The following is a 27,310-nucleotide window of genomic DNA, read 5'->3' as shown; positions in this document are numbered from 1 at the left end:
GATTGATTTTGACCACCCGGGGATCTTTAAAGTGCGCCCAAACCTCGACACACGGACGTTTTCGCTTTTCGCCTCCATCAGAAAAGCAGCCACCGTGGCCGGGACCGAACCACGACCTCGGGCTTAGCAGCGCAACGCCTCAGCCACTAATCCACCGCGGCAGGTGGGTGCATTAATCTGCTCTCATTATTTTCGGGTAGTTATTTGAAGCTAATGTTAAAATTGGCATCAATTTGGACATGGAAAACTCTTGAACAAACGGAACGTATTTCGCCTTCATGTTTCGTTCAAGAGCAATTAAGAGCCTGGTTGTCTTTTAGCTCGTACGAATCCCATCAAATCGCTTTCAGAGATTTTACGTAGCTATATAGTCTTCGACCGGCGCCGCATCCTCCATTGATTGTTGAGAAAGTCTGTGCTTAACTGTCGACTTGCTTACAGTTTGGTTGTGCGTCGCCTAATGGCGCTTGTGAAGCCAAATGCGGCTGGTTATCTTTTCGGCATTGTTGCCAGGCTCAATCTTAATGAAGACGATAAGTGTTTCGACAACCCTGCATGTGGGCCTGAAACACACTTAACCGATTGAGGACTTTTATTGCGGACAGGCCCATTCGACTCTTCACCCGCATGCCCCGGGGAAACTTTTTAGAGTGTCCTTTCGCAACACGAAAACGGGAGACCGCCAAGAGCAACCTGTTCGCCATTTCAATGCAAGCGATTCCGCAGTAGCAGCCAAACCGATGTAAGCTTTCCCCGTGTCATTGAAATGATTCGCAGAATGAAAGGTGGCACGCGCGTTACACAATCGAACGAGCCTGTACACGCACAATGGGGCATGCTAAATTGATCATGTGTCCGCGCTGTTCCGGAGCTGAGCGAATGCCCTCAGGAGGCTATCCGGAGAGCGGCAAGAGATGGCGGCGCCATTCCGCGTTCGCTCCTTCACTGCAACAAGCCTCACGCAACACGGCTCGACGCCTCGATCGCCGCCGTTCGTCTGTCCGAGGGCCCCGGTGTTGACCGTGCAAGACGAATAAGGACGACGAGCAGATCCGCGCCGCGGTGATCTGTTCGGGTGCTGACAGCGGAGCTGGATCGCCAGAATCGGTCATCATTAGGGACAGCGGTACAAAGGCCCCGGCCGCTGTGATTGAGCACGACCATACCGGTCGCGCGGGAGAACTTGAAGAAGAGGAGGAAAAAAAAAGAGCATATACCGTTGCATCCAGGTAAGTGGACTGCAAAGTGCATTACAAACCTCGCGGTCACGTGTGTATTGCGAAACGAACGACCAGCCGCAACACATGCATGTAGTTTTCGCTGCCGAAGACATAGACAATCTGGTGCGGTTAAGTATATAGTAAGTTATAAGATTTTCAAGCGCCAAATATTAGGCAGGGGACGAAAAGGGCAGAGACATGCGCTTCTCTTCGTCCTTTTCATCCCCTGTCTAAATATTTGGCGATTGAAAATCTTATATATGGAGTACAAACTAGCTTGAACCCACACGTTGTTAAGTTATAGTAAGTGTTGTTTGCTGGGGTGGGGCCTTGCGTGAGAGTACCGGCAATTGATCCGCCTGACCGACACCGTACCGTATAAAGAACGCGGAAAGTCACCCCTTATCACTGACTTTTAAGTGCGAATGCACTTTATAAGCGACCCCAAACCATCCACCGCCGGCGGCGGCGGCGGCGGCGTCCGCAGTGCTCCTCTATATTTAAAAAAGAAACAGCATCCGGCGCCAGGTTTCGATCCGAGGACTCTGCGGCCGCAGCGCGACGCTCTACCGACCAAGCCACGGACGCGACGGTGATATCAGTGTTAGTGACGCGCCTTATATCTTTAACGCATTCAAACTACGTCGTCAGCGGCGTGCGTTGGCGACTCAGCGGCGTTATAGCGGCTTGATAACTGCGTGGTGTACACGTGATACTACAAACCCGATGGAAGAGATGGAAGAGAAGGCGGCGAGGCGGTGGGCTGCGGGGGCCGAGCGCAAGCGCCGCAAGCGGGCCGACAACCGTGCATTCGCACTTTCACATTCTCCCCCTCGGGGAAATGCGGGGGAATTTTTTTTTTGTTCATAAAAACTCCAGCAAGACATGCGGCACATTTCTTCGCGTATATGTTGCAACTGATGACTATAGAGTCAGTGGTGTTGCAACGAGGCACTGCTCTTAAAATCATGTAAAACTGCTCATCCACTACCGGTTGCAATCCGAGCAATTTATAACAGATTGGCTTGTGTTACCAGGCGCCCCCCACGAGGGGTACAAGGGCGAAAAGGATGTTAGGCAAGGCAGACCTTGAGAAACCAAGCCGGTGTGCGCACTGAGGCCATTCTTGCACCGTGGAGCAGGCACGCTTCAGGCCTTTCGTTGCGACATGTTCATGCAGTAGACGCTGCAGAGCCTGTATATGTGATGGCGTACCGTCTGTTTCCGTAGCCGTTGGTAGTTGCGTGACCCTCTCACCATCCTATGAGCTGCAACCGATCTGTTGCCCACTTGGGACGGGAGCCACAGGAATTTCACTTCGAAATCGTCGAAATTTGATGCAAAGATCGCTGGCATTGCTTTGCCACAGATATCTGCTGTATCAATTGAAGGTGTGACTAAAAACAGCTCAACGTTGCGACGTGTTGCGCTACGAATTATGACAGCTTGCGCAACGCAGCTTCAATGGCATGCAACGCACTCGCTTCCGGTAGACAAAACCACCGAGTTCACTACGGTAGCTCGTGAAATATTCAGACTCGTAATACAAAGATCCTTGCTCAAATCCCTGTCTTCGTGTCGACATATTCTCTGTGCCAATTATCACCGTGCCATACGTGCCAATTATCACCGCGTTCCCTTTCCAAAATGATCGAATACCAATTATATACAAGGCGTTACGTCCTTCGAAAATTTCCCCTGAGCAAACCGTTCGCGCTCAAACTTTACACTACGGGCGCATTTCGTGGTTCCTCTTTGTTGAACGTCAATAACGACGACCGCACTTATCTGCTCATTTTGAAAATAAATAATAAAAAAAGAATTTTCTTGTCTCGTGTTTTGTTCTGGATAACCTCACACCAGTCCAAGTTGGTCATCCCGTCCAAAATGGTCGCCGACTCTTCCAAAGGCGAAACCCTTTTTTTGTTATCATAGTAAATAAAGAAGTAACAGAAGTAGGAAAATAAATAAATAAATAAACAAATAAATAAATAAATAAATAAATAAATAAATAAATAAATAAATAAATAAATAAATAAATAAATAAATAAATAAATAAATAAACTTGTTTTTATTTATATAACTGGGTAACCTGCAAGAAGGCATCACTGCTGGTTGCAACAAAGTGCCGGCATTTTCGAACCGTATACGGTGTTCAAGGTTACTGAAATTTACAGTTATGGCACTATATGCCATCTGGCATGGGGGTGTCAACAAACCCCATGCCTTACTCTTAATCCCAGACCCACATACGAGCAATGGGTGGCACAGCTGACCCCGTGACCTCTCCTCCCAGAGCAGCCTGGTGGGAAACGCCCGGGAGGACAGCGCAGGCCAAGGTATACCCCGGGCTATGGGGTGTATTCCTTGCACTGGTTCCCTCTATAGAGGAAACCATACCTTCCCAAAACTGGACACCACTCACTTTTACTCCCCCCAAAATCTATTTTTCCTCAAGTACTTCCTCACGCTCACCTCTCGCCCTCACCACTCGCACTTGCTCACACTCATTACTCGGCCTCACCTTAGCACTCATTCGCACAGACAGACAGCAAAATTTCCGGGTTTAGGTTTCTCAAGAAGGGCAATTGTCTTTAAAAGCCCTTGTGCATAGGCGTTCGCGTTCGCGAAGCGGTGCTGCTAAGAAACGAGCAGCCTTCAAACGAAGGCACGAAAAGCTATCGGGTGACTGGAACGTCTGCGTGCCGCTCAGGAAGCTTTTCACTTGCCGCAGTGACGTTGCCCTCAAAGCCCAACTTCGCCATGTCCTGGCGTTACCGGAGTTATGGCTAGCAGTCACAAGGTATATATAAGCTTCTGGGACAATCTGTGAGAGCCATTTTTGACAGTGGTAACCGGTTTTGCATAGCAAAACAAAAACAAAAAAAGAGGACTAAATCTTACGAAGTGCTGATACTGCTATTTGCTGATGATTGTTAGGGTAATTCACAAACGCAGCCCCGGAACACGAAGTGCAACAAGAGACACAAAGTGCAGTCAGAAAATATTTGCTACTTCCCTAACCCGTTTGCCGTTGTGGCTATTATTAATTCCCCAACAGCGGATTACGCACTGTTTCCATTCAAGGGAAAATTATGGATTAAGAAGCAAGCTTACCGGTAACCTTGGTTCCGTGCTGATCCATCCTTCGAGCCAACCGGTGTCACAAAACTTGCTCAGGAAACTCCTCGTATCATCATCCTCATTACTCAACGCCCAAGTCACAGAAAATGTCCTCTGTGTTGTCTCCTCGATCTTCTCAATCACCACTCAGACCTTACTCTCACTGCAACCCCCGACGCGGAAATGTTTTGCTGTGGCCAACTTGCCCACCAACATCTGATTTGTAAATGGTAAACCTAACCAGTAAACCTAACCCTTCTGAAGGCTTCACACAGCGGAAAACGTTTTTTTCACCGCAGTTCAGAGGGCAGAGAATGCCGACGGAAACTGCGCAGCGCCACCGACACACAGTCACAGTCACAGTTTAGTCCGCAGAAAACAGCCTGAACCACGTCTCTGTCACTACTGCACATATCCGCGCAACTCGCACACCCATCGATGAAGGTATGGCTAACACTTTACACGACACTTCCTCACAAGCAACTGCTCGAAATAAAAGGCCGGGAACTTGGATTTCAGCTGTGAGCCCCAGAGGCGCTGCAGCTGAAACATGTTCTGCGAGCGAAGGAGACAGGCTGTCTAGACAGACGTGACGAGGCGTTTTTGCGCGGCGGGCAGCGCACTTGCACCGGCGTCGGGCAGATAACGCAATTTCACCGCGTCGTGGTACCACCGCCGTCGTCGCAGGCCGTACGCCTCGTGAGCGCTTGTATCTTAAAAGCATTGCAAGTCATTACAATCACCGTCCACGGCAACCATCTTCTCGCCGGGAAGGACTCTGCCGGGACGAAGAACTAATGGGTGGTTTTTGGCCCGCGTTCAGGAAAACCCCGAATGAAGTGAAGAGGACGACGGATTGATTGATTGATTGATTGATTGATTGATTGATTGATTGATTGATTGATTGATTGATTGATTGATTGATTGATTGATTGATTGAGTCGAGTTTTTTATTGGAGCAAGGAGGGCGTTTGCCGTACAGTGGGGAGAGAGATAGAAGGAAGGGGTTTACGAGAAAAAAAAAACGGCATCACTGCCCTCAGGCATGATGGTTACCAATAGCAAAGCAGCCCTGGGCAGCGTCTGTGGCTGACGAATAATTGTAACTGAACCGTATCAATTAGGTTCAGTGGCTATAGCTCACTGGCTAAGCGTTGTGATGCTGATCCCAAGGGTGCCGATTTGATCCCCGCTGCTGCGGCCGTTTCCTTATGGTGGCAGAAAACTAGAACGTCCATGTGTCAACATGAGCCGAAATTTGGTTTTTCCGTAAAGTGTATTCTCCTGAACAATCCTGCAGGTGGACCACGACACGAAGAAATGCATACGAGTGAGCGATACACTACTTCGCAGTAAAAATGATTTCACTGCCACAGATTACTCAAATAAAAATTATGATAACGAATTGTTGATGAAGCAAAGTAATTGCAACGTTATTTAACATCCACGGAACGTAAGGAATATTCCATTCCTTTTTATTGGGTTACTTTGTCATGGACTTTCGGTGCGCGGACATATCAGCACACCGACTGTTAGGTACCCGGACGTTGCACTGCAGGGCGACTTCGATACAAAGAGAGATACTGGCGTGCTAATTATTGATTTAAAAAAAAAGAAGAAAAATGTGCACAGTTTTAATCAATTACTGTTTTGTAGATGTTCCCATTATTTTTTTATTCTGTATAATAATAATTGACCCAATTTTTTTCATTATGTATTAAGAATGGTTCGTCGATCCCGTTTTGTTTATTTATTTTCCTTCAAGATCCCAAGAACCTTTGTTTTTTCTATGCAGTGTGTCTGTGTTTTTTATGGTTATTTTACGCATAATTATTATTGCGCATATTTTAAAACAATTTGCCCAGTAAATATTTTTTTAAGGATCGTTCCTCGATCCTGCTTATTTTATTTACTTCTCTCCAAGATCTCCACTAAACAGTCTTTTAAACATTCCGCTGAGTAGCAACGTTTTTTTTTTTTTTTTTTTACAAAGTATAGATTGTGAGGTTCAGTGATAACAATGAGCCGTAACCAGTGTCAGCCGGTACCCCTCACGAGCGCCACTCACCACTCACGAGTGGTGAGTGAGGGGCTCACTCTTGAGTGGTAAGTGGGTGCACAGTGTGGGAGTGCGCTCATGAGTGAGCCTGACGATCTACGGAGCAAACCCCCATCAAGCGGGTGCCCTGACATCAGCACCTAAGGCTCCCCTCAATAAAGGTTAGTCCTCCTCCTCCTCCTCCTCCTTTAACGCAGTTCATTTCAGTGCTTCCGGAAAGGTTGTAACGCTCCAGCATCTTCCCCATGCCATTTAGTACCGTCCCACACTATCACCGCCAAGCTATACTCTTTTACACCTGGTAACCCAGCTAGCATTGTGGCCGTACCTCTGTTGCAAAACGGTCAGCGCGGAGGATATACCATAAAAGGCAATGTTGCAGCAGAAAAAGGTTAAGGAAGCCCCTACGAGAAGTATTGTGCTACTACGTGCGCATTCTTGCCGCGACCGCAGCACTTCGTTTTATTTCAAAATTTTGATCAAGCATAAATTATTACCTGGGATGAAAGGGCTAAGGGAGAAAAGGTGCTTGACCGGGGCCCTGGCCCCCCAAAGACATTTCACCGGAACGGGAAGCAATGAAAGTAGCATTGCACTCGAAAAGGAAAGTAATAGGAGCGGCACTAATCGAAGCGCAACAAGAACAAGGTAGCAGTCAATTAATAAGTACGCGCTAAGGAGACAACAACAGATGGCCAATTTTCGGCTGTAAAGCTCTGGACTCAACCGTAAATATTTAGATTGCGCCGCACAGATACACATTTGTGCAAACAGAGGGGAAAAAATTACAACAGCAAATAAGCGAACCATATATTCTTAACTAAAAAGACGATGCGTGGTCTACTTTTTATAATTCGACGACGACTGAGAACAAGTACATCGCAGCGTTATTTTTATATCTGTAATGCGAACGGCAATTTTAATTAAATCAATAATAGCAGGATGAGTGTTCAAAAATCAGGCATTGTGTCAAGTGCCCGTATTCCCTGGGTAATAGACGCCTAGCAAGAGCAACTGCGCTAGAAAAACAGTACGGAGGACAAGACTACGTCGTATATACAGACGCGGCGGAATACGCGAGGTACGGGGTAAGATCCGCGGCCGTTGCCTCCACAACCGACCTCCTTTCCAGTCTGACGCTTCGGTCGTCGAACACCCAGCAGGCTGAAGAGACGGCTATCGCCCTTGCCCTCTCCCAGACAAAGGCCAGCGTAATTATTACGGATAGCCAAGCCGCCTGCCGAGCATACCAAGCAGGTAGGGTTTCAAGACAAGCGCTTCGGGTTCTGCTTCAACGGCCACCGCAGAAGCAGGTCACAATCATTTGGACCCCGGCCCACTCTGCTCTTCGCGGCAATCAGACGGCACACGTCCTGGCCCGAGAACTCGCCCACCGGGCACCGCAAGAAGAGTCGGAGCGAACCTGGCAACCGCTCCTCACATACGCCGACATCACTCAACATTATCGACTAGCGAGACAACTCTATCCCCCAGTCACCGATCAGGCCACGAAAGAACAGGAAGTCATCCTGAGACAACTACAGACTAATACCTACCCCCACCCAACACGACTACACGCCATCCACCCCACTCTTTACGACCCCCTATGTACTCACTGCCAAGCACCAGGCACGCTGTACCACATTGTCTGGGAATGTCAACTGAACCCAGACCTTCCCCCCATCCCCAACCCCTCACGCGAGCAGTGGGAGAGTACGCTGGCCAGCTCTTCTCCTGAAACGCAGCTTTTGCTAGCGGAAAGGGCGAAGACAGCCGGTCGTACCAACGGAGTCTTGGACTGAAGACCCCGACCACAAATATGCTCACTTCAACTGTGATTAAAGTTTCTCTCTCTCTCTCTCTCCTAATGGCTGCTGTGCCGAAACTGATATGCCTTAAATCATACTGGGTGCTTACACCATATATAAAAGGCACGAAATCCAAATGTAGTTTCTTTTCGAATATGTACAGCAAGTTTAAGATAGAAAAGCTGATTAACTCAAAGTAAGTTATGTTTGGATATATTGATTGAACCATACGTTGAACATTTTCTATCGTACACCGTTTCTTCTTTATTTCTATTGCGCCGTTTTGCCACAAGGCAAAGGAACATGAAGAGACTATGCACAAGATGGGCTACAGGTATCGCACAGAAAGAAAGGAACGAAAAAAAAAAAAAACATGATGTGGGTATGAACTGAAGAACACTATACAGTTCAGTTTCGGAAATGAAGTGCAACAGTTTCTTGTAAACGGGGCCGTGCGCACACCGATGAATATCCGCAGGGCGGCCTGGGCGATGTCCTGTGGCCCCCATGTGTTGAGCTCGGGCTGGCTGGAGCCCTTCGTGTCTTTGAAGCACGAAGCTCTCTAGCACGAGGCGTAAACGAGTGTCTCGGTGTTTTGTTAGCACGCGCTACGAAGCGCTCCAGCACGAGGCGTAAACGAGTGTCCCGGTGTTTTGATGACGATGATGATGTCCTCAAAGTTTTCGCATGTACCCACAAGGGGGGATTGGACAGGTCTTTAATTTCATGAGGACCTCAAAACACTAATTTATTCCCGGAAAGACAGAGGCCGTAAAATGAAACTTCGTTATGATTAAAACCAGAATTACCAATTAATTAGTGCCGTGACTACATGAGACGAACGACGACGACGACGACAGGAGACGCCAACAGCCCCAGCTCCTAAGCTTCGCCCCTAAAAGAATGAAATAATGGCGACAGATAGAGCGCATAAGTTGCTGAACGAATAACATGCGAGAAAAGATGATTAGCTTTAAGTGAGGATATTATGCAGCACAAGTCGGCAGTGTCGTCGGAGAAAACTAGAAAAGGTCAAACAAGCAAAAGCAGTAGATCGTTGAGTTGTCTGTGCCCTGTGCTACCTGTGCTCCTGTGCTCTGTACTGTACGCGCACGCCTGAAATGTCATAACTAAATAAAAGGCCATGTGGAGAGGCGCCGTCACTCATAGAGCCATCGCACATAGAGCCACGGCCAACGTTATTACAGTCTAAAAGCGTTGGTTACTGCAGCGGGCCGCTACATCCAAACAGTTTCCCCATCTCACGTACCAACGAACCGCGCGCACCGCGCGCCCAGTTGATCACTTGCCTGTTTCGACGTCGGACGTCGCTCTTCCGGTTGCAGTTTCTTCTGTGGTTCTTCCTTCTCCCAAAATGGCGCCGTCCATGATGGCACTATGCGGTCGCTTGTATCCAAAACTACTGAGCCATTGCCTTTACAACTCGTCTGTCTTCATATCAAGTGAGTTAAGGAACGTGTTATAGAATGTTTGTATTTGTGATTCGTGTGAAGCGTACCTTAGCGTGCGGACTATCGCTCAGCTTCGGCTTCCACCAAGTCGGCTTCTGCGTGTGCCACATATGCTGAGGCAATCTTAGTTTCCTTTACGACAAAATATTGGCAACGTCTAGACTATTTTGCAACGTAATCAGTCAGATCTTGCTCGTGTGCGGTTTTGTTTCGAATGGAGGCAGCACTGCAACCCGGGTGGGCCATAATATGAACAACGACTTTCGAATTCTTCGTGCTGCAGGTTTCGCATAACCTGGGCACGCACGGTAAACGAACTGCTTTTTCTACGTCTTATGTCATTTTGCCGTGCAGTTGTATAACGCGTTCGTCGTAGCGCGGTGAACTAATTAATAGCAATAACTAACCAGCCTGATATTTGTAAAATAATCGAAAAAATGGCTTTTCTACCCCGCTCAGATCTGTAAATTATTTTCGGACACCCGGGTCGGCAGTATGTTTGCAGCTCTTGCAGCTTACTTTGCGCGTCGATTTTGGCAAACCGAACAGTGTTAAATCTGCCTTCACAAAGCATTATCTCACTGCTCTGCCCACTTTTTTTATTATTATTTCAGATCGGGGAGTTTCGCAGGTTCCTCTAGGCTTCGTTGGTCTCGGCAACATGGGGAAAAATATGGCGAAAAACCTTCTGTCGAAGGGGCACCGGTTAGTTGTGTACGACGTCTACCCCGAGGCCATGGAGGCTATAGCCAGTCAAGGCGCCATTTCGGCTCAGAGTCCAGCAGAGGTGGCCGAGCAGTGCGACCGTATCATCACCATGCTTCCATCAAGCCCTCACGTCCGGGAAGTCTACACTGGCAAGAAGGGTATCTTCTCGTGAGTATCATCGATGACGAGCCTCTAAAAAGTGGCTGGCTTTTTGGTATCGCGATTGCTTGCTTAGGGGATGCTTGTGAACAGAAACGCTGCATTTCATAGAGTGTCGTCAAAAACAAGGCACCATCTGTACTTATGAAAGGGCAAAAGAACAGGAAGTTTTCTGCGAGTCTGTTTTAAACTTTATAACAAGCAGGGGAACGTTACAGCGGCTGGCAAATGGAGAGCATGTTACCTTTGTGACTGTGACGAAAATGTAAAGAGCTTCAAGGGCGTCCGCAGAACTTTTTGCAAGGGGGGGCATCCATAGCGGGGGGGGGGGGGGGGGGGTACGGTTGGATAGCACCAAAAGGGCGCTATTTGTGGTTACAAAAAGTACAAACAGCGAATTAGAAACAGACTTGGAGGATATACATTGGATTTTATTACTGAACAAAGAAATACAGTTAATAAAGAAAATGCGAAAAGTTACTGTCACTTTGTAAAGAGTGACCAGTCTCACTGCGTGAGGGTTCTCGACTCACGCCAACTGATCACCATCACACAGTACAATACATTCGCATACACAGAACTGCATTCCGTCAATGTTCCTTGAATAGCAGCTGCAGACGCCTCAGGTTTTTCTGGGCAAATTGCGAGATGACATGTGTGATGAAGTGTCTTGAAATGGCTCACGATACTACTCGCCTCCCTGATTTTTCAATGCACTACAGGCGTACAAGCGTTTTGAGGGGCTGATTTATCGGTTTTGCTTCGGGGCTTGGGTGATGCCGACATTTCGCAATTACACTCTCCCTACTAGGTGTAGCGGTGAAGATTTTTTGCTAGATGTAGCTGCAACTTTGTCCGAAAACTGAAGTTCTTGCGGACTGCATAAATCTAGAGATTAGAAAAAAAAAACAAAAAAAAAAGCCAAACCTTTCAGAATTGTTCGCTATCTTCAATAGCCAGCACAGGCAGTCTGTTTTACTGCCGTCACATGATCGGCAATGTTAGTCAGTGTCTTAAGTGCAATGTTGACCGCAGTCCTGAAAGGCGTTCCATACAGATACGCAGGACCTGAGTGAGCTAATCATTTCAGTAGCGTGGATTGTTGCGCTAGTTGGTTCACGTACATAATTTTGAAAACTTTGCGCTAAAGGACGGGACAAAAAAGAGAACGTCGGTGTCGTTCTCTCCTCTCTTCCGTCCTTCAGGGCAAAGTTATTTTAATTATGGGCCAACCAAGCTGTGCAGCTTTTTTGTAGTGCATAAAAATATCCGAATTTCCAAGGGGGGGCAGTTGCCCCCCCTTGCCCCCCCTTCCGGACGCCCATGAAGAGCTTATACCCATTGCTATAGCCTCTCATTGAGTGGAACCTAAGGCAGAGAGTGAAACTTCATGTTTTTTTATGTTTGCAGGATGATAGTCTATTTACTGAGAATTATTTTTGTTTAGTCGCCCAGTTTTCAGAAGCAAACAACCTTAAAATTGCTGCCATCTTTAGTTGTGCTTAATGGTGGTATTGTCCGAACATCAATGTGGTTAGTTGGTCGTGCTTGGGAAACATTATTACCTTACTTAGTGCAAGAAGGAACAAGATGGAAGAACAGAGAACTCTAGCGTTTGTCTTGCATTCTTCTTCTGCGCTGTTCTCTCGTGTAATGTTTCACATTGATGCTGGTAGTCCTAGAAAGTATTCACTCATAACTTTGGCATTTATGATTGCAAAGAGCACTTTTTTGTAAGCTTCCTTTCCATCCTTTTTTTGGCTCTGCTCCATTTCTAGGGCTGCAAAAACTGGTTCTCTGCTGATAGACAGCAGTACCATCGATCCATCTGTTTCTCAAGAGATGGCAAAGCTGGCTGAATCAAAAGGGGCATTGTTTATCGACGCCCCCGTATCAGGAGGTGAGCTGATTACTTCAGTTGATGACTTCGCAAAGAAATCTGGACGGAATTTTTTTTCAAGATGTCATTATACAAAATTCACACAAAACAGCACAGAGACAAGGGCGGAAGAAGTGACAAACTAGTTTGTCTAGTGACAAACTAGAGCAGCGCTCTAGTTTGCCACTTCTTCCATCCTCGTCTCTGCGCTGTTTTTTGTGTGAATAATGTGCATCCAACTAGCCCAAGATGAAGGTTTAGTCATTATACAAAGCCATTTCCCTGGCTTTCCTCTCATATGCAAGCAACTAAGCTGATGTTCTCAAAAATGTCCAGGGCTGGCATTGGAGTCTGTGCCGCACGTACAGTCCATTGTGATTCGAAGGTTATCGCGGGAAGCTACTCTTTCAAATGAAGCAGACAGAACACCCGCTTTAGCAAATCTTCCATGTCAGTTTCGTTATCGTTGGCGTAAATAAAAGGCAAGAATGTAAAGCTTGAAACCCAAAGGGTGGCAAGTCAGTCGTGCGGGCCATTGTTGTAACATGGAACAGCCAACAAGGAGAAGAGTGCGAAATCTGGATTTTCATGGTTCCAAAATGGACCCGTAGGACGGTGGCATGCGTGGCCGCTCGATGCTGGCGCGATAACCTTCAAATCGTGCTCGACTGTACTTCATAGCTGATAGGAAAACTTAGTAGTCCCTTTCCCAAAGGAAAATCTAAAACATGCGAATCTTCATAGTAAACACCCAGTGTTGGCCTCCACTTTTGCCTGACGAACTTCGGGGAACGCGTGCCAATCACGAGCACACTCTTGATCACGCTCACGAGCACGTGCCCGCATAACCGCCTACTCTTGACGAACGAATCACTCGTGGCATACCCATAGACCGGCAAACGGGAATTTAGGTCATCGTCATTATCATCATCATCATCATCATCATCATCTAAGCTCCTTAAGTTGGGCTTTACTGTTAGCGTTCAGCATACACAAATCGCATGTCGAAGTCAGTTATTTCAAGCTTCGTTTGAAAACAACGCGCAGAAGCCTTGCCTTGCACGTCCCATCTTTTGGTCAACCGCGCCCCCCACCCCCCACCAAAAAAATTCCTGGCTACGCGCCTGCCGCACCGCCAACCAAACCTACGTAGATATCAAGTAAATATATGAGATGGGTGAACTTTCGGGTCAGGTGCAAAAAGCATCGACGCATGAATAGATGATATGATTCACGGTTATTTTGTTCATTCATCGTCACTAAAGGCATTGAACAATGCGTCACTGTCAGAGTCTAACACGAGCTGCATCGCTTCGCCCACCATGCTGTCCTCAGTTTTGAGACCCCTCGCCGATTCTGTGCTCGCAGAGGCCAGGTGCTGGTTGAACTCGCTGTCTTCAGAACTGTCAAGGCTTGTCAGAAATGCTGCACTGCTTAAACAATGCCAAGACGGTATCTCCCGGCTCTTCTATTCTTCCGATCCACGACCCCTTCCCCCTCCTCTTGCCAGTCAAGCCAAACAGCTTGGGTCTCTTTTGTCAAAATCAAGACATAGGCGGTGTTGTCAGCCACAGGACGTTTTTGCAGAGGGAGCTTTCCAGCCTAGTCTGATTTTAGGGGGTGGGTGATGTGGGTGGTCGATGTTTCAAGGGAGGGCATTCTCTTGGAAGTTTACGGTAATATATGACACATGCTAGAATACCGATTTCCCCATAAACTGGAACCTTTCAAATTCATCGCACTGACCCCACCCGTCATCGATTTGAACACACAGTAAAACTTTATTTTTACTTGCCGTATTTCGCTGTTTTACTTTGTGAGTACTTGTTGTGCTTGCCATTTTCTGCATTTGCAGGCATGGTATGTAGGTTCATGGTTAAGAGGCATGTCTGCGCTGGAAATGTGTACTATTCTTGCAACTTTCTTCCCCCCCCCCCCCCCCCCCCCCCCGTTTTCATACATTTGTAAAGTGTGCACTCCTTTTTTGCATCAATAAGTACAAATTTATAGAACTGTGCACGCTAATGATGCCTCGTGGAGAGGGCTCAGTCGCTGTCAAGAAACCAACTTCTTTATTGTGCTCTCCAGCATCTGTGATTTTCAATGCAGATTTGATTGGGTTTGATATGATTTTTCATTGATGTTGATTGCGATTACAGTAGCCATCCATTTTTTCGGACTGAGAAAATTCGGACTTGCTGGATATTTCAGACTTTCCCGAGGTAACCACCAATTGTCCCATAGGAGTAATGACTCACGGATTTTTCAGACTGCTCTTTTTTTCTGACTATTTTTCGTTCCCCTCCAGGTCCAAAAAATCGGTTCGCTACAGTATTTCTTCTAGTTATGTGAAAGCGTCTTCATCATAAGTCCTCAAGCATAATAATCAATAATAATAATAATAATAATAATTATACCACTACTAATAATGGTTATGATGATGGTGATAATTGTGTTAGAATGTTTTTTGCTTCCCAGAGAAAAAATAGTTCCGACACTACTGATGCGCTATGCTGACATACATGTCATCCCTTTTGTGCCATCGCTTTGAAGCATAGTTATGCTACGTGTTTTGCCTGTTGGTTGCAGGAGTGAACGCGGCAGCGGCTGGGACTCTGACGTTCATGGTCGGAGGCAAGGAGTCCGAAGTGAGTGCCGTGCGAGAGATCCTGCTCTGCATGGGCAAGAACGTCATCCACTGCGGGGCAATCGGCTGCGGGCAGGCGGCCAAGATCTGCAACAACATGATGCTGGCCATTTCCATGATCGGCACCTCGGAAACCATGATACTGGGACAGAAGTGAGACCCCCTCCTTGGTCGCTGCGAGCATTAATAACGCGGAACGCGGTCTCTCGGCAGAGACTCAAATGTGGCTCCGTGTGGACTGACATCAGGTTACTTCTCTTGATGCCTGTTATCACATCTGCATGCCATTTGTTCTTTTGGAGAGGGCCGAGGTTAGCTTTGAAAGTACCTGCAGCATGGTGTAAAATACACAAGTGAGGATGTTTGACACATTTGGGCATTGGAAAGTCTTGTTATGTGCATGAAATCAACAGCGTTGCCAGAGATAGCTTTTTTATTGAATTACCCGCCGCGGTGACTCAGTGGCTAAGGCGTTGCGCTGCTGAGCACGAGGTTGCGGGTTCGATTCCCGGCCGCGCCGGCCGCTTTTCTGATGGAGGCGAAAAGCAAAAACGCCCGTGTGTTTGAGATTTCGGCGCACGTTAAAGATCCCCAGGTGGTCAAAATTAATCTGGAGCCCTCCACTACGGTGCGCCTCATTGCCTGCGTTGCGTCGGCGCGTTAAACCCTACAATCAAGCAATCAATTTTTTATTGAATTGACCATCACGTTGTCATAGAAAGTGCCAGTGTGTGAATAGAGGTGCATAAAATGCCAGCACGCATTGCTGGGTGCTGTTTTTGTGTGGTGCGTGTTTTGTTGGAGAATTGGCTTGCCAACTGGATAATGCTTAAATACAGAAAGACGCACAGAGTCACTGGAACAGCTGTTTTTGTTTTTAACTGGACCATGCACAGGGGCACAGTGTAGGCATGCTGAAAGCAGCTGGTAAGGATGTGTTGTGCCATTGAACTAAAACTTGCGGTAGGGACAGTGCTTTATATTAGGCACTGAAAGGGAGATGTAGCTATCACATACACAGCACCACTGCACATCATTATTCGAGAGAATCCTTATACACTGCTCTGTGCATAAGATGTTACCCAGCCTCTTCCAAGTCAAAGAGTTACCGTAGGTACATTTCATGCTGTGCTCTGTTGTCATCTAGGGCAGGGGTGGATTCACATTGGTTCTTGATGAGTTGTTCTTTTTTAAATATAGAATGTTTTAAAGCAAGGTAAGAGTGACAAGGTGTCATGTAAAAAAACATTGGTTTAAAGGTAGGCTTTCCCCATTTTTCTCACCTACCAGCATACCGTTGTATTCTTTTTTCTTAATGATAGCCAACAGACAAAAAAAAGCCTTGTCGATCACACGCTGTTAGTTGAACTTTTAGCTTAAATGCCAACATTGCTACTCTGATACCGCAACTGATAGCTGCTTGATAGCTGATAGATGTGCCTGCTCTGTGAAGCAGTCATCTGAAGTGTGAAACATCCAAGAGCTCCAAGTTCTTATCACAAGCAGGCTGGTGCTGATTTGTAACATCCAAGAGCTCCAAGTTCTTATCACAAGCAGGCTGGTGCTGATGATGTTGGCCAGCTACTTTCGAGTTGCCTTTTTTTGGGGTAACGGGGGACTGCCACTTCCGTGACCTTCCCAGGCTTGGGATAGACGCAAAGGTGCTCAACCAGATCCTCAACGTGAGCTCTGGGAAGACATGGCCCAGTGAGGTGTACAGCCCCGTGCCCGGAGTAATGCCCAACGTTCCATCCAGCAATGACTACGAGGGTGGCTTTGGATCCGCACTCATGACAAAGGTGAGCATTTTAAGTGCAGGCCACTTTGGGGGCTCGCTTTGTCGTCGTAGCTCGCTATAATGGTCGATGTCAAACAACTGCCAGAATCCGACATAATGCACCCAAGTAGAGCCCAGTGTTCCGTCATAGGGCGTCCCGTAGAGGCTTCAAAAACCAAGCGGTTTAAATAGTCGTAACCGTTCGGAACTCGTGAAACGCTGGCGCTTGTCATACATCTCCCCGTTGTTTAGCGGGGGGAAAAAAAAAAGCTACAGGTACATTTGACGCAAAATATATGTAACTAACCGGCAGCACCCGCGTTCGTTTAGTTCGGAATGCTCGTTGGGGTGGGTTTTTGCGATGGTGAGAAAAAGTGGCAGTGCAACGCGGGCACATGCGGGAGGAAAAGCAAGCACAAAAAGAACAGAACTCCCGCTGGCGCAGTTTCAGGCAGGGGGCACGCGAGCACTACGGGGGCGGGAAATTTGAATTTCTTTGGGTAATAGCAGTGAGCGGATAACGGCGCTACAGCTCATTATAGTGAATCACTTCTCTGCGCTTCCGACAGCTCCCACTGGAATGGCTTTAATTTTTTGGTGTGCATTCCAAAATGGTATGGGCATTCTTTTTTGCCAATCTATATTTTCTCCATTACACAAATTTCACCACCAGCATGTTGGCTGATTGAAAATGATAAATTGATTGATCAAGCATGTTGGCCAATTGAAATTGATAAATTGATTGATCAATTGATTTTTCCACTAATGATTGGTTGATTGTAATGTAACGATTAGAAATATTATTAATCCTAGGCCATTCCTCTTTGGATGTGTGCTACTCTGAGCATTTTTGAGAGGCAACCAAGAAAAGTGCTGAAAAATTTTGCGTCAGGTGAAGTTGTTCTTGTGTTGCCGTATAATTGATTGATTGATGATTGGCTGAATTGATTAAAGTTACATCTTTAAACAGTTAAAATTAAATTTAAATTCAGCATTCCCAGACCTTAAGGCTGGCACTGTAAATCGTTTTTATGCACTTTCAGGATCTCGGCTTGGCTCAAAATGCTGCCACCCAGACGGGCTCACCCACACCGCTTGGATCACTGGCCCACCAGATCTACAGACTTGTCTTGAGCCATGGTCTTGGGCACAAGGACTTCTCAGTGATATACCAGCTCATACAGGGAAAAACAATCAAGTGAACGGTTCTCGCGACTGTTCAACCTTGACTTTGGCTGCTTTACACACAATGGCACCTGTGGACTGAACAACACCTTTTTCTTTTTTGTTTTGTTTTCTTGGAAAAACTCGCCAGCATCGCCAACTGGTCTTCCACATTACGTCGTCTTACATTCCTGAATGCTCTGTGCTGTCCGAATAAATGTTTTGTTACTTAATCCTGTGTGGAAAGCCTCTGTGGAAGGCCCTGCAAAACAGGTTCGGCCCTGCTCACACTTTTTATCATGTGAGCACAGAACGTTGCAACCAGATTTCGACAACAATGTATATGCGACCAAAAGTTAGGCACGAGTGCACGTAAAAGTCGGTGTAGACATCCAAAGGCCTTTAATAACTCTGCCCAAAAAACCCCACCCCAGACTCCTCGAGATCTCAAGAGGGGAATGACTGTTAAACTATGTTGAAACTCTTCAGCTGATCGTACTCTCGGAATCCTGGGTGCAAAAGGTTGCCCTTTTCCCCATGCCGAATAAAAGTAGGCACACCGCAGGAGTCGGTGCAATCTCCAATGCTTTCAACTTTGTCATGATGAAGTTTCCTGAGCAACTGCTTTTATTTGCAGACCACAACATGCTGTCTATGGAGAGGATATTAGGTACCTTTTGTTGAAATACAGAATAACCGGGGGGCACTACAAAAGGGACTTGATGCCATCCATGCTTACTAAATCTGCACGGGTTTATGCTGTTCCGGAAAAGTCGCAGTATGTTGTACTTGGTGTACATGGTACACCAACACGTTTAGGACCACACATAAGAACTGTTAGACACATGTGGCTACATGACCACAGCCACGATTCAAGAGCATCATAAAAAATGGCTGACGATTACGATACGTAGATATCCTAATCGTCACGATATCGATACGTAGACTTTAGATACTAGCAGTGGTGCCAAGAACATAGTATGCATGCTTCTGTGAAGTTAGCAGCATCTGCCCAATACATCATGGCACACCACAAATGAATTACAATGCATTACTTGCAGTGTAGTACTCCCTGAAAGCAGTTTGAAACAAGGGCACTGAATTATTGGCTTGAGGCTGCCAGCATTGGTGGCAGCCGCAGCAGCAGTAGCAATCTCATCCTGAACTTCCGTTTGTTTTGGGGCAGTGCTTGGGGGGGGAGATCGGGTCAAAGGGCACGGCTTCTACACTGCCAAGCAATGGCACCTGCCGAACACAGCAGTGTACAAAAACGAGCCCAGCTGCAAGTGGAAAACTTCCATACAGATTTATTTCACTCCGAAAACAAAGACACGTAAAACAGTCCAAAAACAACTTTTAAAAATGGAGATGGTTCTTTAAATAAGATTAAGAGTGAGTTAAATGATCTAGGCATGCAATTATTCAGAATTACCCACCTTTTTTGTTAGAACGTAATATTAACACCATGATTCCAAAGGCCACAATTTTGTCGCCACAACACGTGTGTGGCACCTCGTGGGGCGACAAATACGAAAACCTGCAACGACTGCTTGGTGCGAGTGCCTGCATTCCAAAGCGAGCCTTGCGGCGCAGAAATGACCGCCTGAACACACGTCATCGAGCTCTCTCAAGCACCAATAGGCTACAGATTATCCGTGAGATTGTAATACACGACTCGGAACGTCCAGGTATGTAAAAGTCGCTACATAATCTCGGCACTGCACAGCAGCTGATAAGACAATCAACGATTAATCGGTAAGTTTGAAGCAACTCTGTGCCAATGCAAAAAAACCATTTCTATTTTTGTCACTGAACACAATCTCAAATTGTTACGAGAAGAAAATGAAAGAGAGGGGTGGTATCCGTTACAACGATTAACCGTGCGGGGACAATGGGGAACACACTCTACCATTCTGTCATTACTAGGCACTCAGATTCTGTACACAGTCAAGATAAAACAAGAGAGAAAATATTGCTACCAACAAAGTGCTCAACAAACACCATCAACACCCAACCAGAAGAAAAGAAAACAAAAAAAAAATTGGGACAAACAGTACGCCCTACTCATCACTGAGGATTTTTCATGGCAGCATGTTTTCGATCTCGACGCTCATCAAACTCTACAGAGCAGCAGCAGACTTCCATCTAGTGTGTAAGAGCTAAAATTAAAAATTAAAAAAAAAAAATTCTCGGACACATCTGGCACAACAAACAGTTCAGTCAGCCTTTTTCTGCTGCGGATTCTTGGGTAGGGGGGCCACGACAGCTTGTTTCGGTTGCCGTGCCATCTCGTGGGGGCTCAGGATGTCCCCTGACGCGTCAACCGGCAAAACCTTCGCGGCTGGAAGACTTTCGTCGAGCGCACTCTCTTCCTTGGCGGTCTTGCTGTCGTACCCTTCATCGCACGTTTCCATGTCCGTCTCGTCCACCTCTTCTATATGGCAAGAAAAGAGAAAGAGAATGCTGCATCAGTAACTCAGCACTGTGATAATTATTGCAGCAAGCATTGTTAAAGTAGGCGGCAATGCAACATGGCAAACAATGCATACATAAAATAATGCAACTTTCAACAAATAAGCAAAAGCACAATGTGAATAATTGCACCCAATTTCAGTGACCGGAAACAGACTTCAGTGCAGAAATCTGGATGTGCCGAAAGTTTCATCACCATCATCAGCAGCAGCATATTTATGTCTACAGCAGAGCAAAAGCCTCCTCTGTCACAAGTTTAAGCTAAACTGATTAAACCGGCATCAATCCAAGCACCACATCTCCTGCATGGTCTACCATGTGCTAAAGCAAGTACGAGTGAAACAGCGATTTGAGTGTTGGAAAAAAGTATCAGCCAAGCACACGCACAAATGTGTCTTGTAGGAGGTCCTGCAGATAGCACCGAAGGCCAAATGCACAATTCCTGGGCTATGAGACATTATGTTTCTGTGGCATGCAGCCTCGAGATTCATACCAATAACAACCATATGAAGTTAAGCACCGTACCACAATAGAAATGATAATGGTGATGTGAGAGTTTTCTGTTGCAGCCAATATTTCGTGTGCTATGCTTAGCGGTGGATTTCTAAACAAAATTGTGGCTGCTCTTAGGAGATCTTTTCTGCTCTAGCCAGGCTTCAATGACAGTGCTTGTATCACATTGTGCTTTTCTTATACAGAACTGCTGACCTCGCACCCGGTTAAGCTGGCCCATTCACAATGCTTACCGAAGATCAACCATACTGTCCCGCATTAAAAAATGCCCATTACAGTTGGACGAATGCAGTGGTTTTGATCATTCCTTTCCACGTTTGAGCTACGGCCAACTACAGCATAAAAACCGCCTTGTGGGGATCAAGCACAGCTTTGCCTGGATATTCCGTGAAGCGTCAAGCGTGCCGTGACACCGCCGTCCACATGGTGGTGCGATGACTTCCAGGCACTTCCCTTCAAACATGTGACTGTTGCTTTAAGCCGTATTTACTCAAATCTAATGTGCACCTTTTTTCCAGAAAAATAGGTCCCAAAATCACGTGCACATTACAATCGAGTACGACTCAAAACTGCGGCGCTGTAACGCCATCAACGTTTCAAGATGGCTGCTTGACTACTGAAGGGGTGGAACAGGGTACATGGGTTTGGGAGCAGTCTTGGGAGCAGGCAAAAGTGCCTTTAGTAGCAGGCTTGGAGCAGCCAGAAAGGCTTTTGTAGCAGGCTTTGAGCCGCCAGAAATGCCATTTGGAGCAGATGTAACGCCATTCCACAGCATTATGGTGCCTTCTTTATCTCCCTACAGGCCACTGTGCAAGTCCCCCGCCAATTACGTTTTATCTATCTACTATTTTAGGCGTTCTACCATGCACTAGAACCTACTCTGAACCAGGAACCCAGTTCCTGTGTTATAACTGGAGGTTTACAAAATGCGGAGTTTTACTACCTTCTGCCCCAGTGAGCGTACCGCGTTGTTACCATTCAAATGTCAAACCTCACGTGCAGAGTCGAAATAGATCAGATAACAGGCCTTGCTTCATGTCAGGCAAACGGCAGTGTTTATGCGAACACACGGCGGCATTCCGAAAAACAAGGTGTTTGCTTGCAGTTTTTTCTATCGACAGTGGTTTCAGCGCGTGCGAAGCTGAGCGTAGCTTTGTCGACGAGCTTAGGCCGTAGTCTACGTAACTAGAGCGTGTTAGAAGACAAGGTTAATCCTCTTCCTCTAACCAAAACCATCCTCTAGCTAACCAAAGTTAACCCCAAAGTTCACAGGTGAAGATGTGTAATCACCTCACAACAACAGCAAACCGAATTAACAAGCGAGAGCAATGCATCCAAGACCCTGTTTGTTCGATACAGGCAGCTATGGAAAGTTGCGGGCAGCAAAGCTAGGATCGCCAAAAACGGGTGACTAAATTGATGTGCACCTCCAATAAACTACAATTTTGCATGCGAATATTATTCTACCTGTTCGCGATGAGACACAAAAACATTTTACTTTTGGTCATTTTCCATTGATTGTGGTGCAGTGGCCGACACCAGCTCACAAAACCGTGCAAATGCAACACAAAGAAATGCAGAAAATACGGAGAAGCACGTAGTGCCTGCGGCCTTACGGCTAACGTTTATAGATAAAAGGTATCCATAAACAATGCCAAAACCAACTTCCATAGCCACCCATAGCCTTGATGAAACCGAAACCATAAACACCTGGATGAAACAGAAAACACGACGTTTCAGCCAAGTTTTTCGGGCACTGGGCATCATGGCGGTCGAATCTCGCAGCTCAATTCAGGCGCTGCGGCGCAGGACGGCGCTGATAAGCAAGTTTAGCGCAACAGGGGGTGTTCGGCACAGGATGGCGCAGGTAAACAAGTTTGGCGCTCAATGGCGCAAATGGCGCAGCTGTTCCACCCCTGCTACTGAACGCGTAGCCAGTGCTTCATAGTCGGTGCATGTTTGCCTTTGTTGTTTGCGTAGTCTTTTTTTGCGTCCCTCTGTTCTTTCCGCCATGTAATTTCCCACTGCGAAGACATGGCGGGTTTACCATGTTAAGAAGAAAGTGATCTTGTGCGCGGAGTGCGATGGAAATCGGGCCGCGTCACGTGCATTCAGTGTTCCGGACACTAGTGTGCGGGACTGGCGCAAACAGAAAGACAAAATTTTCGCAAGCAAGGCAGCACGGAAAGGGTTCAGCGGACCAAAGAGGGGGCGATATTTCCAAATACAAAACCGGCTAACGGAGTACGGGCAGCAGCAGCAGCGAGCGGCTCAGAGGCCCGTAACGACAGAGCTGCCGGGGCAGCGACAGCGCTGCCCTGGACCGTCGTCGTGGTGACTGTCTTGGCGGCAATAACTGGCACATTTCATTTCGTGCCACCTTTGGAATAAACCTTGCTTGTACCAAGTGAAAAAAAGTTGCTTAAATAATGAAAGTCTAGTGCACGTTACAATTGAGGACATAGCGTTTCTTTCTTCTCCGGACCGCGAAAAACGGGTGCACGTTACAATCGAGGGTGCATTAGATTCGAGTAAATACGGTATATGCAACTGTGACATAGCCTTGGGCGTGGAGGTGTCTCACATTGGCGGCTGCAAAAGGAGACTGGCCTGGGCGCCTGACTAGGTAACATGCGTGCTCTTCGTTCCCAGGCTTTTGCTGCAGAACGACTGCAACGGGAGTTGCTCCCTGCCTGTGTAGACGATCCAATTTCACGGTCGCTCGGTCATTCCTCACTTCCACCAACCATTGCTGGAGTTGACCCGTGTCCAGTACTTCGATGGCGGTGCCATGTGTTACCATCAAACTGTGAAGCTCTGTGGTTGCCTGCAAGCCTCTTTTCAACTCAAGCATGCATGCCAGCCTATACAGTGTGGTCACACTCTCACTGCCACCCAATGTTGAGCTAGGCAGATTGTAGCAAGTTTGATTACAATTTTACAATACAGTCAAGCCCACTTATAACTATACCGTTAATAAGAATTATATCGGATATAACGATGTACAACTATGGCAGCGTACACTGTTATATGCTTTCTATGGTAAAATGAACCACTTACTCTACAATGCTTCAGTGCCATGATATCGGATATAACGATTGAATCCGGTTACAGCGTGCGCTGAAAGTGTGAACTGCCGCCGGCGCTCCGCCACGATGGCATGCACCGCGAGCTGCGATGCGCCTCATATCCCTTTCTCCCTTCAGAAATCGAGTTGACTGCACTGCTTACGAGGAAGCGAGGGGAAGAGAGGACAAGTTTTCCTTCCGAACCCCCCTCCCGCCGCTGCCGCTGTGGCACCTTCCCCGCGCCCGCTCACGAGACCACGGTACAGTGAACTAGAAAATGGCGGATCATGGTGCCACTTGCTCGTGCGTCGCTTGTTTTGTCACTTGCACGCCGCTTTGAATTTGACGGGGTGCCTCTTCAACTGCCCCTGTTTTTCCGCAGAAGGGGCGTCAGGGCCGATGTTTTGGAAACGTCCGAGTGCCTCTAAAGAGGTTATCGTTGCACGAATACGTGCTGCGGATGCGGGGACAGTGACGACTCTACTCAGGTAGTGTCTTCACAGGAGGCCCAACACATGACACAGTCCATCGGGAACTTGGTTTTCCCCAAAGACCTTTAGCTGAGCTAGGTGAAGCACCTGTAGATGCCCTTGAAAAAGATGTGCGCCAGCTTTGCATGCGGCCAAGCTGACACATCTTTTCCGCAAGTAAGTAGTAGTATGATCCTGCTTGCGTGTGAATAGAATGTTTTAAGCTCTGTTTCGTCTGTTTTTTTTTTTTTGCAATTGTTATAACAATTATCGGTTATAATGATGAAATTTTCTTGGGACTTAGATATTGTTATAAGTGGGCTAGACCGTAGCATGACTGCAAGTTTTTGGCGACCAGTTTGTGGGAAGCCCCCAAGCTGGATTAAGGGGGCAGTTGGGTCTTTGGGGCCGAAAAACGGTCAAAAAAAGCGTTTTCTCAAAAATGGCATTTTTGGCCTCCACGGCCATTTTTCTATCAGTCTGTAAATTTCCTCATCAAAAGGCACCATATTTTGTTGTTATTATATAATATTAGCATTTTAAAGTGCATTCTACAGCTCAGTTAGCGCAGACTTCGATGGTAAAACGGCACTTTTCTTGCAATGCAAAGCTAGCATTTCATCCTCAGATATTTTGGCACCCAGAGCAGGTACAACTTTAATTCTTTTTGCTTCTGATACTGAAATGTGTGGAGAATACAATGGTGGAAACAAATTTTTCAAATGGAGGCTTTGGAAAATTATTTTTGTGTTCAATTGGCACCACCTGTGAGCCATTTCTGGCAGAGCGCAGGAGAAGCGAAGTTCCCTGTGTTGTAAAACGACCAAAAATAGCTGAACCAAAAAAGTTTTTCCTATGTTGTATTCTTTGGTGATTTGTCTGCCTAGCCACGTGGTAATTGCCATTCTGTATGGAGTGGTTATTTTATAACTGTGGCCCAAAATAATGGCAATTAATCATTAATTAACTCAAAATATAATCAACTTACGAAAAATCTAATGGCAGGTTTCAAATCAGCACAAAAAACTCTATAACACAATGCAGTTTCATTAAAATTGGTTGGTAAATAAAAAAAATAGCTCTAGGACCAGTCTGCCCCCTTAAGTCTCTGGAAAGGGGAAATTCCACATCCACCTGAAATTCAGCTGTCGGACTATGATAGAAAGCTACGCAGCTTTCTAAAAAAATTCGCACCTGAAGAAAAAAAATTCATCCTACTCCTGGTCTTGAACCCGGGACTACCGCCCGACTAGGACAGTCACTCTACAAACTGGGCTAATTTGTAGCGCAAAAGTGAATTACATACCCCTGTCAAATGTGCCTATTTAAGTGCATATACGCCGAGTGCACTCAAGCTCCCAAAATGACACTTTGGCTGCACGCTACTAAATGACGAAACAAAATGCCCCTGGCATGATGTCAGTGACGATAGCCGGAGTAAACATTCCGCAAAATTACTTGAAGTTTCCCCTCTTTATCACGTGAGAAGTCATGTAAACATTTTGTTGTGTATGCATTGTCCAAAATCACAATCAACACCTCGCACAAGTCCACAAAAAACTGTCTGGGTGGCGACGGAACACCGGTGCTGATATCTTCATTGTTATTCTCTGCGCAGCGAATAGGAGCAGTATTATCATTTGAGGGAAATTACCTGAAAGCATGGAATATAACAGAGAAGGCTGAAACAGGAACACAACCACAGGACCACAAAAAACCAACAACGACAACGCCGCTGAGAACGGCCACCATGGAGCAAAACCCGACTAAGCGGCGCTGGCACGTCGTTGAGAGTGAGGTTATTTCTTGTTTTTCGCCGCTGCTTCTTTTCTTGTAAAAATAAATCAACAATATATCTATAATTAGCTTCAACATTACTTATTATCATCTAAACACTCGCTGTTTTATGTTATTTTCACCGATTTTCGAACCCCTGCTGACGAGACTCACTCGCCGAGCCGCAGCCGGTAAAGTGTGTTTCGGGAACACACTCAGCCTAAAGTGCGTTCCGTTGAAAGTGTCATTTGTGTTTGCTGTTTAGCTGCTCCCGAATCCATTTTAGCCAAGTGCACTCTGTAGAAGTGCACTCTGTGGAAGTGCACTTAGATAGGCACGTTTGACAAGGGTATTAATGTGGTAAGCTTCCCAGGTAGAACAACCGACCCACTTAGGTTGCCCTGTAGGTTGGAATCCCAGAGTAGGATGAATTTTTCTTCAACTGCAAAGTTTCTGAGGTAGCTGTGTAGCTTTTCATTGCACCCGTGAAACAGCATTTCAAGTGAATGTCAACTTTTTCCCTTTTCACAGCAAGTTAACAGCAAAGTTAGATTTGAAGCTATAAACTGAACAGAGGCACTGCACATAAACAGGACAGCATCCCAAAATGAACGTCATCATTGTTAATCCTTGCCACAGCACACTGCATTTCACACGAGTTCATTAGCACATGGTAAAGAAATAACTGGGACGCAAGAATGGCTCTGGACTCCGTGAAATCGTTACAAGGCAATTTCCCGGAACTCAGGTAAAGCGAAATTAGGCATTGTTTTGAAACTTGGCGAAAGTTATGTTGCACACTCCGCGAGCCTACTGCTAAATTTCCAGAATGAAACACAAGCTTTTGGGCACTCACGTTGTACTGATACTGCCCGAGGGGCCACACAAGATTTAGTTAATGCTGCAGAGAGTGAGAGGGCCCTCAATGCCGGTAGTAGCCTTTCAATCCAGGGAATCGTTCAAGGGTGATATAGGACGGCCTGTGGTCTTATTGG

At 46.5% G+C, this 27,310-nt stretch overlaps 2 protein-coding genes and 1 long non-coding RNA gene across 7 annotated transcripts in view; 1 reads left to right on the top strand and 2 right to left on the bottom strand.

Moving 5' to 3' along the window:
* The window catches only part of LOC144178881 (uncharacterized), a 559,382-nt gene extending 554,383 nt beyond the window's left edge, over positions 1-4,999 (bottom strand). For 2 of the 4 annotated variants that reach the window (XR_013324079.1, XR_013324078.1), the window contains exon 1: positions 4,338-4,986. This is a non-coding gene — a long non-coding RNA (uncharacterized LOC144178881). Of the gene's footprint in view, positions 1-4,337 lie in introns of all 4 variants that reach the window. The other 2 variants (XR_013324081.1, XR_013324080.1) reach the window with 2 other exon arrangements.
* A 4,515-nt stretch (positions 5,000-9,514) lies between these two features.
* On the top strand, positions 9,515-18,249 carry LOC144178878 (3-hydroxyisobutyrate dehydrogenase, mitochondrial). The gene is made up of 6 exons (XM_077707027.1): positions 9,515-9,673; positions 10,297-10,558; positions 12,328-12,449; positions 15,018-15,228; positions 16,718-16,874; positions 17,896-18,249. Exons 1-6 carry the CDS (start codon positions 9,586-9,588, stop codon positions 18,052-18,054), a joined length of 999 nt encoding a protein of 332 aa, XP_077563153.1. The 5' UTR covers positions 9,515-9,585; the 3' UTR covers positions 18,055-18,249.
* Positions 18,250-19,297: 1,048 nt separating this feature from the next.
* Positions 19,298-27,310, bottom strand: part of Lnpk (zinc-ribbon metal-binding protein lunapark) — a 35,453-nt gene continuing 27,440 nt past the window's right edge. For both annotated transcript variants that reach the window (XM_077707025.1, XM_077707026.1), the window contains one exon: positions 19,298-20,450. In XM_077707025.1, the coding sequence (XP_077563151.1) occupies positions 20,233-20,450 (218 nt within the window). In that variant the 3' untranslated portion in view covers positions 19,298-20,232. The remainder of the gene's footprint in view (positions 20,451-27,310) is intronic.

Source organism: Haemaphysalis longicornis, unplaced genomic scaffold (genome assembly GCF_048455015.1).
Source record: "Haemaphysalis longicornis isolate Haplotype H1 unplaced genomic scaffold, Haemaphysalis longicornis Haplotype H1 scaffold_4, whole genome shotgun sequence".
Taxonomy (NCBI): Eukaryota; Metazoa; Arthropoda; class Arachnida; order Ixodida; family Ixodidae; genus Haemaphysalis; species Haemaphysalis longicornis.
Note: the sequence above shows the minus strand (reverse complement) of the source record. Positions and strands in the feature narration are given on the sequence as shown.